Source organism: Bufo bufo, chromosome 3 (assembly GCF_905171765.1).
Source record: "Bufo bufo chromosome 3, aBufBuf1.1, whole genome shotgun sequence".
Lineage (NCBI taxonomy): Eukaryota > Metazoa > Chordata > Amphibia > Anura > Bufonidae > Bufo > Bufo bufo.
This window is the reverse complement of record NC_053391.1, coordinates 432,681,850-432,695,866: the sequence shown is the minus strand read 5'-3', so window position 1 is coordinate 432,695,866 and position 14,017 is coordinate 432,681,850. Positions and strand designations below refer to the sequence as shown.

Genomic DNA, 14,017 nt, shown 5'->3' with positions numbered 1-14,017 from the left:
AGAAAGATAGGCATTGTCAGTGAACACAATCCACCGTGCCATCCACCGTTGGCAGCTGAAACTCTACAGTGCAAAGAAGAAGCCATTTCTAAGCAAGATCCACAAGCTCAGGCGTTTTCACTGGGCCAGGGATCATTTAAAATGGAGTGTGGAAAAATGGAAGACTGTTCTGTGGTCAGATGAGTCACGATTCGAAATTCTTTTTGGAAATCTGGGACGCCATGTCATCCGGACCAAAGAGGACAAGGACAACCCAAGTTGTTATCAACGCTCAGTTCAGAAGCCTGCATCTCTGATGGTATGGGGTTGCATGAGTGCGTGTGGCATGGGCAGCTTGCATGTCTGGAAAGGCACCATCAATGCAGAAAAATATATTCAGGTTCTAGAACAACATATACTCCCATCCAGACATCATCTCTTTCAGGGAAGACCCTGCATTTTTCAACAAGATAATGCCAGACCACATTCTGCATCAATCACAACATCATGGCTGCGTAGGAGAAGGATCCGGGTACTGAAATGGCCAGTCTGCAGTCCAGATCTTTCACCTATAGAGAACATTTGGCGCATCATAAAGAGGAAGGTGAAACAAAGAAGGCCCAAGACGATTGAACAGTTAGAGGCCTGTATTAGACAAGAATGGGAGAGCATTCCTATTTCTAAACTTGAGAAACTGGTCTCCTCGGTCCCCAGACGTCTGTTGAGTGTTGTAAGAAGAAGGGGAGATGCCACACAGTGGTGAAAATGGCCTTGTCCCAACTTTTTGGGGATTTGTTGACACCATGAAATTCTGATTCAACATATTTTTCCCTTAAAATGGTACATTTTCTCAGTTTAAACTTTTGTTCCGTGATTTATGTTCTATTCAGAATAAAATATTAGAAGTTGGCACCTCCACATCATTGCATTCAGTTTTTATTCACGATTTGTATAGTGTCCCAACTTTTTTGGAATCCGGTTTGTAGAAATAAACTTAAGGGGAACTTCTGTTGAGCCCACTGCCCACCATACACAGCATGTGACAAAAGATTGCACTTAATGTATTCAGTGCCTATGTGAACCGACTACTGAACCGCTGCCATAAAGTACAGTCCACTTGTTGCTCTACAATCTATCTGACTGCTGCTTATACTGTACAACATCTTTTTAGCTTGTACGTTTCATTCTTAAATAAGAACTTTTAACATATGGGGATCTTACAGAAGTCTAATATAATTCCACAGATGTGCAGAGAACACGTCTTACCACATCCCAATGAAAAACAGTAAGGATTACTTGTACTCATAGAAACACTGACTTCCAGGTTTTAATGAAAACAGTTCATCTTCACTAGATGAAAGTACGTTTTGTTATATTAAAAAGAACAATGCAGATTGTAGGTTTGACATTTTGTACTCTAATCAGTATTACAGCTCAAAGATAGCATGCCAAAGAAATAACATTGGCTATGATAAACAGGTGGTTGTTAGGTGATAAACAGCCACAAACACAATGACTATTTCTTTTCAATTTGCTGCTTTACACTTTATACCATTGTTATTTTCAGTTCTTTCAAAGAGAAAGTGTGTGAATGGCCTTATCAGCCTAGAAAAAACTTCTCAAAAGCCAAGAATTTGCTGATTTTTTACTTCCACTTAGAGGAAAAATGTATGGCTTTGTTAGGTAAAGTACAATAAATTACTCGAGGAAAATTTTACTTAAATAAAAATTACTGCATGTTTATATAATTATTACTGATTAAATCTACCACAAAAATGTTTGCACTAAAATATATCATTAAAGTAAAGTATGTTTGGGTAAGAAGAGGAGGTTCTTATTGATCTTCTGAATTATTGAGTGCCAATCCTGATTGAGAGCTTATTCCTAATTCAGTACAGCCACCCCAGCATTAAACTAGTGCCAAGTTTGAGACTAGGACCCACATATTCTTAAAGGGGCTGTCCCAATACAAAGATGTATTCCCTATCCATAGGATAGGGGACACGTGTCTCTCTGTGGGGGTTCGATTACTGGGTCTTTCACCGATTATAAGAGCACCAATTATTAAAATGAAATTAAGGTCATCTATGCATGCTGCTAATCCATTTAACTCTGTGGGATTGCTGGAGATGTGCTCAAGTGCTCAGCTATCTTTAGTCTTAAAGGGGTTTTCTGGGATTTCCCGGAACATCCGGGACAGCCACTACAGCATTAAACAAGTGACAAGTTTAAAACCAGCCCACATATTGTTAAAGGGGTTGTCCCATTACAAAGATGTATTCCCTATTCATAGGATAGAAGATAAGTGTCTTTTCTGTGGGAGTCTGATTACTGGGTCCTCCACCGATCATGAGAGCAGGGGCCCTATTAAAATTGAATGACGGTCATGTATGTGTGCTGCTGCTCCATTCAACTCTGGGATTGATGGAGATGGCTGAGTACAAGTCCTAATCTATCTTTAGTTTTAAAAGGGTTTTCTAGGATTTTGATACTGATGACCTATTCTCTGGATAGGTCATCAGTATCTGATCAGTGGGAGTCTGACACCCAGGACCCCCGCCGTTCAGCTTTTTAAGAAGGCACTGGTGCTCCTGTGAGCGCTGCGGTCTTCTCGCAGCTTACCAAGCACAGCAAAGTATATTGTATAACGGCTGTGCTTGGCATCAGTCTCAGCCCCATTCACTTCATCAGTATCAAAATCCCAGAAAACCCCTTTAAAAAGGGAGCAACATTTATAGATATAGGAATCTGTCACTTTTATAGGAATCTGTCATTTTTCCGCGCGAGTGAAAAACATTTTAATGCGTTTTGCACGCGCGTGAGAAAAATCGGCATGTTTGGTACCCAAACCCGAACTTCTTCACAGAAGTTCGGGTTTGGTTTAGGTGTTGTGTAGATTGTATTATTTTCCCTTATAACATGGTTATAAGGGAAAATAATAGCATTCTTAAAACAGAATGCAAAGTATAATAGGGCTGGAGGGGTAAAAAAAAATATTTAACTCACCTTAATCCACTTGTTCGCGCAGCCCGGCTTCTCTTCTGACTTCATCTGTGAGGAAAAGGACCAGTGGTGACGTCACTGTGCTCATCACATGGTCCATCACATGATCCAGCACCATGGTGATGGATCACGTGATGGACCATGTGATGAGCGCAGTGACGTCACCACCGGTCCTTTTCCTCACAGATGAAGGCAGAAGAGAAGCCGGGCTGCACGAACAAGTGGATTAAGATGAGTTTAATTTTTATTTTATTTTTTTAACCCCCCCATCCCTATTGTACTATGCATTCTGTATTAAGAATGCTATTATTTTCCCTTATAACCATGTTATAAGGGAAAATAATAATGATCGGGTGCCCATCCCGATCGTCTCCTAGCAACCGTGCGTGAAAATCGCACCGCATCCGCACTTGCTTGCGGATGCTTGCGATTTTCACGCAGCCCCATTCACTTCTATGGGGCCTGCATTGCATGAAAAATGCACAAAATAGAGCTTGCTGCGATTTTCACGCAACGCACAAGTGATGCGTAAAAATCACCGCTCGTGTGCAGAGCCCCATAGAAATGAATGGGTCTGGATTCAGTGCGAGTGCAATGCGTTCACTTTACGCATTGCACCCGCGCAGAAAACTCGCCTGTGTGAAAGGGGCCTAAGGAAATACTATTGGGATCATTTATATCCATTGCACTGGCGCATGATGCACCGCCGGCCTAAATCTACACCAGCTCCCTTCCTGGTGTAGATTTAGATAATTTTCTATGCCTAACACAGGCGTAGAAAATGATAAATGAGACAGGTTGGCTGGAGTGCCCCCTTCCCAGCCCACACCACGCCACCTTTTTCAGAACTGATGTGAGGGGGAAAAGTCGCAGATTCGGCCACATATCCCCTTTGCGACCGAATCTGCAACAGATGTATGCCAAAAATTGGCATATAGCTAATAATAAATTACCCCATATGTATCCAGAACTACAGCCAGCAAACTCAGAAACTTCTGCCAGTCTTCCTTAACTACTCCAGTTGGTAGGAAGCTAAGACCATCCATAGGGTCTTCACCAGAGCCTGCCACAAGGCTGGATGGACTTGGCTACTATGGACTCAGGTTATGTTTTCAGCGTAAGGTAGCAGAAAACATGTGCAGGCTCACTAGAAGCAGAGCTACTAGAATGACTGGGGTGCAAAAAGTAGTAGTCAAGCAGGATCAAAATCAGGGGCTTGAAAAAGACCAATTAAAGTCGAAATGTCGCACTATTTGGTGAATAAATCAGAATTGCTTGAAGACCTGGGAGTGCTGCAGTCTTTTCTACTTTTGCGAACCTTCCCAGCACTCATTGACACAATTTTGTCTGGTTTAACTCCTCATAGTTAGGGCTCATTCAGACAACCATATCCTTTTTGCGGTCCGCAAGTTGCAGATCCACAAAACGTGTGCGTTCTCACATTTTGCAGAATGGCCAGCCCTATGATAGAAAAGCCTTTTCTTGTCCACACAAACGGACAAGAATAGGATATGCTCTATCTTTTTTGTGGGGCCGCGTAAAGGACGTATGGAAGCTGTCCACATCTTTTGCAGCCCCATTGAAATGAATGGATCCGGATCTGTTAAGCAAAATTGCAGAACGGATGAGGACACAAATATATGGTCATCGGAATGAGGCTTTGGGCACTGTTCACATTTGCATTGTTGTTTGAAGTGTCGGATCTGTTGCACAATGGACACTAATAGCGTCCAAAGGACTCCACTGACTTGTTAATGAATCAATTTGTTTCTATTGTGGTGTCTGTTGTTTTTATGGGAACAATAGCTCTACATGCTGCGCTATTCTTCTATAATATTACTTCTGAGGGAGTCTCCGAAGTAATAAAACACAAAACACAAGCAGACAAAACACAAAGTATAGCTGTGGCCCAACAGTCATTCCACATACTGTACATACTTAGATGAGCTGCTGCAGAGATGTTTCTGTGACAGAATTTTATGGAGGTCAATCCTGGCAGAACAAAGGAACTCAAATGGTGAAATCCAATTTGCTTAATAGTTCTTTTCCCTGACTTTTAGAGGACTGCTTAGGACAGCTTAGAAATGCCTATGGTTGAGAGCACTGGCCTACTAAATTCCAACCATTGCTTTGTACGTCTATGTTAGGGTAGGACCACATGTTTAGGTTTGCTGATGCCGTTTTGGAAGCCAAAACCAGGGGTGAATTCAGAGAAGAGGCGAAGTCGTACCTATCCTTTATACTTTCCCTCCATTTATGATCCACTCCTGGTTTTGGCTTCCAAAACTTCATCAACTTCATGTTTGGCATGTACATTTATTTCATAAAGGCTCATGCACATTGCAATTTGTGGTCCCCAATGCACAGGCACTGTCCGTGTGGACTGCGCTGACGGATGCAAGTCCATTCAACTTGAATTGGCCTGCGATCTGTCCGCACTGCAAAAAAATAGAGCATGTTTTATTTTTTCTGGTGCTGAGGGACTGACCGGAATGCCACGGAAGTGCTCCATAGTGCTTCCATGGCCTTATGCTCTGTGCCTCCTCTTTATATCTTCCAGATTGTGGATTAAAGTGAAGGGGTCCGCATCCGTGATACGGCGCGCACACGGCCAGTGCCCTATATTGAGGACCTGCTGCTTGCGGGCCGCAATACGGACATGGCCGGCATGCGTTCGTGTGCATAAGCCCTAAATCAGCTCTTCAGTGGATTAATTTTTTTTTGTAATTTTATGAATTAGCAGTACCAAACAAAAGTGTAGCCTGGTTCTCCTGTAGAAAACCCATGTAAACTATTGACAGCTTTAGAAGAGAAGGTTCATCAGAAATTTAATGAGGTGAACTAAGGGCATAAAAACTGAAGGTTAAAACAATTAGCATGACTGGTCACCTAAATGAATAGCAGAACTGGTAAGAGTGCCAGCATTTAATTGACACTCCTGGATCCTGGTCTTAACATGAACGAGGCACATTTAAATGTGTGAGAAAGTGCAATCAATCACAATGGTAATAGAGACAAAACTGGACTGAATTACTGCTAATGTGAACAATGCGTTCTATTAGGAACATTTAAAAATGAAATAACAGTCTACAAATTATTATTATTAATTTTAATGATCGTGCATTTACAATTAATAGGACCAAATATTATAATATTCTCTTGCAAGCAATCAAGAAAGGTCATTCATGAGAACACCAATGTACTTCCCTGCATTGTAAATATTCTGATACACTGAAAGTATGAAAGGTTATTGGCAAGGTACATGCATGACAAAATTTATAGGTCGGGTGCAGTACTTAGGATGTAGTGTGACTACATTCCTTTTAGAGACCCATTTGTAAATGTAATATTCTACAGGGAAATGATAAATTCTATATTACAGAGGATATGATTATAACATTGATGGCATCTCCTTAGGAAGGACAATCAATGTATAATCTCTGGGTGGTCCAAACCCCAAGACCAATGTTGATTAGGAGGATGAAGGCCATTTGCTTTAATATTGTAGCCCTTTTACTACAGCACTAGCTGAACCGTACTGCGACATAGCTGAAGTGAATGTAGCTGAGCTTCAGTACCAGACAGCTGTGTGAACACGAGAAGAGAGAGGTCCATAGCTGCTTTCCTCTGAAAATCAATGAAGGTCTGACATTAGTAACACTAAAGGGCACCATTTTACTTCAGTATCCCATGGTGACTCCCCAACAAATCAAGAATCTGTAGGACCTTTTCATATTTTCACGGCTCATCGTTTTGGACCACCACAATGAAGGCCTTCAACAAGTGAGTGTTAATCATTTTACAATTAAAAGTAAAGGCAATATGTAATATACGTTATATGTCAGTTCCTCGCAGTTTTCAGTTGTCTGCTTATAGTCATGAAATGGGAGCGCAGCTCATTGAAAGACACAGCACTAAAAACTGCAGTAATCTAGACACATTTTCAGCCTCTGGTACAAATCAGTGAAACTTCCTATTCACTGACATGTGTGAAAAAAGACCATTCAGTTGGTCTGGCTCCTGTGACCAGCTGTCCTTGGAACTCAAAGCATCACTCCAAGCAGTTGTGAACCTTTTCAGATATGCACCACTAATGCAAAACCTGTCAATTACATCTAAATTACATGAAACTTGGATGGCATTAGTCAGTAGATAGATAGATATATGGTTACAATGCTGTGGCCTGGTTGTGCATTGCTAATATAGTACAAAAAAGAATAAAACAAAATGCTTAAAGGAGGCCATAATTCTTTAGCAGCTGTAGGCTGAGACATTTTTCCTATCTTCATGAATGCATGTTCCGCAAGCCCCGGAGTAGCGGAGCAGAGGATGGGAGTGTAAGTGGCTCTGGCTGCAATACACATTCACAGTGGCAATTCTCCCTGTCCTAGGACCAGGGCAGTGATAGGAGAGTGCACCATTTCATCCCTCAATGCACACTGATGTTGAGGCTCCTGCCTGATGGTAGTTGGGGTGCACTTGGTGATACCATTTTGTATTGGTGCAAGGCAGGGTGCAGGTGCAGTGGCCAGAGTATGAAGCTGGAGTCAGTAACCAAGCCAGTTGTAAAGTGCACGGCAAAGTTGAGATGCTAGGTGAAGACAGAGCCAGGTGTGATGATGCCTGGCCCTGTCAATTAAATTCAATACGCCTGATCCTTCCTTCCCTAACATCATCTGCCGGGAACAATCAGCACACCCTCACAGATGTCAGACAGTCGGCAAAATCAGCAGGTTTGGATGACTTTGCTTTTATGAGTATAGGCACCGTAAAATGATCTTTAATAATTAGACTATTGTCCTATGATATCATTGTTTTTGGTGTATTTTTTTTACGGTTTTGGAGTGCTCTAATGAAACATGGCAAGGTTGCTTCGGTGATTCTTATTTTGAATGAAAAAGGAATGTAGAAATGCTTCTGTTTTTAGATCAGTAATTGTGAAGGACCGCCTCAAGGAGCACTGAATTTCCACCTCTCAACTGTGTTGAACCAGGCAATAATATCTAAAAGTTAGCATACTGTTATTTCAGAGACGTTCATTTAGGAGCTCTACTCAACCTTCACCACTCAGCATTTTGTATATGAAAGGTGCAGACTTAATAATATTGGAGACAGGCTACTGTATATAATGTGATGCCTGGGATATCTCACCATGTAAACTGGGATAGGTGAATCAACCACAAAGCATGGAGGTTAATTAACAGAAATTAAAATGCTTACTGGAAAGGAAATGCTGAGACGTGGGGCCAAAATCCCTGTGGGCTTCATGCAATTGTCTGATGCGTTCAACAATGGACACCTAGGAGGGAAAGAATAAGAAGAGATTATTTCAACATGTAATGATGAGTGGCAATTAGGGAAGCAAGATATTATTGCTGTGTGAGCCTTAGGGTCTCAGACAACGAAATGCTGTGTCAGGAGTCTTAAACTCTAAAGAAAATGCCTTTTTCTTTTATTATTGTTTGCAATCCGCTGCCTCGTTTAAACTCTGGGACAATTGAAAACACTAGAAAACAAATTGCTATTTTTCTACAAGCCATTAAACCAAAAACCATATGTCAGCCCTTTATGACCTAAAGCTACCACCTTAAGTGCTAACGTAAAATCTTGCTTACTCAGCGTCAGTTCCTATGTGTGTGGTCCTATTGCATAAGCCTATATTCTTATAATTAGTTTTTATCCTTAAATCACCAGGGTATGAAATAAGAGGTGTGAAAGGCAAAAAAGCGTGGCATTCATGCTGTATGGGAATAATTCTAGTGATAGGACTAACATCTATAGTGTTATTTATTAGAACATCAGACAAGGGTGGCCATTTTTAGGGCAGCCATGCATAAATAAAAGCTACGGCTGCAGTTACTATAAAGTAGCAACTATCTTAAAAAGATAATGCATAAGTCATTTTAAGGATTTGTACAGTCTTACATATTTTACTGTAAAACCAGTAGTTTATTACCATTTTTAGCAGTAATAATATGCTTCATGTAATTTACAGCATAGACAGCTAATGTTCTTCTTCAGGCTAAAAGTGACTACATAACATCTACATAACCTATAAGAGGTCACAACCCCCATAACCTGCAGCGTCTACTGTACTGCACTACCAGCTAGTGATGGCCTAACCTGTAGTTAAAGGGGTTGTCTGGCCTTATTTAAAAGTTGGCCTATCCCCTGGATTGCCCATCACTAGCTGGTAGACGGAGGCCCAACACCCCACACCTGTGCCAATCGGGTGTAGCTCCAGCATTTTTTTTATTATCCTGGTGAAAGTGTGCATTGTGTGACTATATTTGGCATTACCCTAAAAAAAAAGAAAGGGAGCGCATAAATATTCCCAAGAGTGGGTACAGATGGGCACTATGGGATAACACACAAGGATGAGAAATCATGACAAAACATGAGACACCTGTTCCCGGGAATTAATTATTAATCCAGAAATTCCATGTTGTAAATGTCTCCCTGATATATCCTGTAGAAATAGAGAGGTCTGCTTATTGCTAAGTGAACTATATTTATGGTATTTCTCCAGTGCAAAATATTAAATCCGCTATTTGTATGCTTGGCACAAGGAGAAGCAGGTTTAAGAATCAATAAATCTACTATGATTAAATAAAATAAAATAAGATCTTGGCCCAGTTTTTCAATATGTCATGTAAACATATTTGCTCTGTAAATACCTCACAGCTCCAATGAGAAATCCATCAAATAGCAAATGAAATTATCTGAATTATGGAACATGAGTAAAGGATAACTTTCATAACACCAGCGCTGAATTTATGTAACTCAAAAGTGGAAATGATTGCATCTGGTGGTGCGTTTTTTTATACGGAGTGGAAGATCAGGAAAGCTAATAGCCAATTTCCCCTTAGTGCTATAAAAATCATCTATCTATGTATCTATCTATCTATCTATCTGTTTGTCTATCTCATATCTATCTGTCTGTCTATTTACTATCTACCTACTATCTATAATCTGCAGTGATCAGGTTTAAGGTGGCCTCAAATGCCACACTCCTTCCCCTAGGCACCATCAAGGTGTTACCATGCTTTGCTCCTCTCCAGAGGGGAGGGTAATGTGTGGTGCACCCCCGTGGGAAATAAGTCCAGAGAGTCAGAGTTTGCAGTAAACCAATGTGCTTCTTTACTGGAGGACCTCAAGTGCAAAACAATACAGACAATGCACTGAGCTGGTTTCTCCAGTCTTCCCTTTGTTACCAGAAGGTTCTGTGCTAAGGAAAGGCCTGAGCTAGCTGTCTTATAAGGCTGGTACCCTGGCAAAAGAGCTGGTGGCCCAGGGTCTGTGACAGTGTATTTACACAGCATCTTCTTCTGGTCACTCGGGCAGTGTGGCAGAATCTCTGCTACTTAACACTGGTCCTTATCTGCAGACAACTCGAGGCTCTGACTGTTTTACTTTTATACAGTTTCTAACTGATCTAGAACGTAGTTGGAGGAGTGAAGTTGCAGAAGCACAGCCTAACAGGAACAATGTTGCAGTCCAGGACTGCCGTAGACTTGTATTAGGCCTCAATACAAGTCAGTGGGAATGACCAAGCAGTATTCAGTAGCAACAATATAACAGAGCTAGACCAGATGGTCAAAAGTGGAGAATTACTAGGTTATCATTGCAAATGCTGGAAATTCCCAAAATCTCATAGTGTGAACTGGTTGTGCATTATCCCTTTCCACAATTCAGGGCAAAAACAGTACAATAACAGTGCAAATTAACAGGATATAACATATAAAATGTAATTTAACAGTATAAAACATTATAAGTTCAAACAACCATATTAGAGATGAGCAAAGTTTAGAAAAATTTGATTTGGAAACTTTGCCAAAGTTAGCCAAGAAATAATCGTTGCGAATTAATTTGTCATGAATCGCTATAAAACAGGTATACCCAGGCCACTCTGCCTTATGGTACGGCCACATAGAGTGGCCGTGCTGCGGGTGGGTTGCGGCTATGCTGCAGTGAAGAAATGCATGGCCAATTAACCCGCAGCTGCCTTTCATTTAATAATGAAGACTGCACTGTATAGCCTGCCTTCATTGTTAATAGACGCACAGCCCCTTTAAACAGGGGCTGTTCCTGGTATGGGGTTTGGCTGATTAGGAGGGGGAACAATATGCATATTATTTCTGTTCTGGCCTGAAATCTCCTGCAGGTTATTTGACAGTAAACACAGAATATTAATCAGCTCTGGCATACCCACTTCTCCAACCCCAGCGCTCTCCTGTCCTACAGGTGGGAGCCCCCCTTTTATCATCTGCTTTTTCTCCTTTTCCACATCATCTAATAACGATGATAATATGTCATCAGGAACATCCAGCTCCTCCTCTCTCTGCATCTTGATGACTTTTCTAGGACATGAATACTTTGAAGCATGATTTGGAAGAAGTAAAGTCAGCAAAAGATGAGGATGGTCATCATTAAGACCTGCCCCCCCTAAGGGGTGCAGACTGGATAGTATTGGTTGGCCTGCTGGAAGTGGAATAATAAAGGCTTCCATCTTATTGATATTGAATTACATATCTTAATTTACGGCTGATGTAGGAATAAGTAAATGTAGGACTGACTAATAAAACTGATGCAGCATAAGTCTCCCTGCACTCTCCCTCTATTCCTTCTGCACTCTCACTGCACTCCCCCTCTCCAATATCCTTCTATTAATCGTTTTAAGAAACACTGTCCCTAGTCCATGAGCGCTTGCCACGTCTCTCCCTATGCTGAGCTCATGGGACAACAGCTGAGACTGTGTGAGATGAGGGTTTTATAGGGCTGTGACATCACAGGGGATGACTATCTGCGGATTGACTGGCTTCACGGCATTATGGGTAATATTGCATTCGCGGGCTTCTTACTTTCACTTTGTAACATGTGCAGCCACCATTTTAGGAAAAACTGAATTGTTACCATGAAGCAAAAGGAAATTCGGATTCATTAAGTTTTCCTAAACTTTGGACTGAATTCTGCTTTGAATGCTTTGCTTCCCTCAACACTATACAGTATAAATTACAGTACAAGTTAACTCTTCAGAAAACACAAAAGTAGTGAGTTAATGGCTTTGCAGGGCAGCAATCAGGGCAAATGTCCACAAACGTTCAGACTCCAAAGTATCCTTGCTCCAGGGCACTATGCATCTATCTATCTATCTATCTATCTATCTATCTATCTATCTATCTATCTATCTCATATATATCTAGTATCTATCTCATGTCTGCCTGTCCATCTGTCTAACTATTTAATATCTATCTAATTATCTATCTATTTCATATCTATCTATTTCATATCTATCTATCTAGTTCCAAGTAATGTGAGTGGCACAGCGGTTAAATAGATGTGGTATGCCAGCGGTTGTGGAGACGATCCAGCATCCAAATAAATAATGTTGAAAAATTTCTTGGCACTACCAAAAAGTACTGTAAATAATTAACTTTTTGGGAGTGCCATGGAATTTTTCAAGGTTATCTATGTTTCTATCTATCTATCTATCTATCTATCTATCTATCTATCTATCTATCTAGTATGCAATGCTTGTCTTTGTTATGGATGTGGCCACCAATTGACACCCTTATCTTCTCACTTGACACCAAGTTATTTCCCTCCAATCAAAGCACACTCACCCTGGAACATTCCTGCTATGCCCACTGCTGTCAGCTGCCAATGTGAGAGTCACAGAGAGGCCGATCGGGAGACTTGGTGGCATTTATGCAGAATGAACAGCAGCTAAGCCAATCACAGAGTTTTCCCTCTTGGGTTAACTCCTTCTGTACTGCCTATTCTCTGCTATTTGACTATGCTCCTTCCCGATCCCGGGACATTATGCCTGGCACCTGCAGTGCCTCTTTCGGTTCCAACTCCAGGCTTGTATCTGACTACATTTCTCTGACTACAATGCCCTCCATTTTTCTTTGTGACTTTTCTCCTGCCTAATCAACTACCAGTCAATGTATTCTCTTTTGTTTGAACCTGAGGAAACTCCTGCAGCCAAATGAAACCTTCCTTGGCGGGGCAAAAGTGATGATCAAATTTCCCTTAAACCCTACACTTCAGTTAAGCTGTCTGTGGTTCCAAGTCTACGGTACAAGTGAGCAAACATTACAATACCCAAAAAACAATAGAACATATAGAATACTTTTTATTCTCCACTTTCCACAATGGATTACAAGAAACAAACTACCATTGCATCTACTTTGATTATCACCATGGTTTGTATAATATTGCTGAATTGTAATGTACCGTAAGTGGTCATATTCAGACCTGTTTGATTACAGCATGTATACTGTATATAGTCTATATGCTTCAGGGGAGATGGCCAGTGAGGCACAAGTTATTTTAGAATAATAATAAATTCTGATAATGTACGCTTCTGCAGTGACATAACAGGCATTCCTGATTGTAATCTGTTCTGCCAGTTCAAAAATTGATTGAATATGCTTAAAAAAAACTTGGCAAATAACTTCTATTGTTAAATTCATAGAATATAATGGTAATCAGATGAAAACTTCCCAGTAGTACTGTCTTTTGGGAAAATCCCTTGCATGGCAAATTGTATGTGTATATCGTTCAAAGGAGAACATTTCCGTAATCAATACACATTGGGATGCTTGTTCTATGCTAAATCTTTGTCTCTGAGGCTAGCTTTAGAAATAAAATTTTTATAGCAGCATTTGCATTTATGAGCGATTAATGTGTATTTTTTAACTAAGCAATAGTCCTTGTGCTATGAGACTTTAAACACATTAATGATAGGTACACCTAACTTAAAGGATATAATCGCTTATCAAGGACTGCCATAGGTACAACCATTCACAAAAGCAGCGGCTCTCGCTGTGGCTGACTCAAGTTTTGCATGTGTTAGGAGATTCGCTGCTCATCTGAATGGAAACCATATTATACTTTTCCCTGTACAGAAATACATAGTTGGCTGAACCTCCCCCTTAGGAGATTGGAGGCTGTCACATTAAAGAGGTTGCCCGTGATGAGAAAGCCTCATCATGACAGTTAGGATATGGACAGTTGTTAGGGACCTGAA

At 40.8% G+C, this 14,017-nt stretch overlaps 1 protein-coding gene across 1 annotated transcript in view; it reads right to left on the bottom strand.

The window, feature by feature from the left end:
• DMD (dystrophin) overlaps positions 1-14,017 on the bottom strand; it is a 3,443,536-nt gene that overhangs the window by 373,733 nt on the left and 3,055,786 nt on the right. Inside the window, 1 exon segment of the mRNA XM_040424996.1 lies at positions 8,203-8,281. Within this exon segment, the coding sequence (XP_040280930.1) occupies positions 8,203-8,281 (79 nt within the window).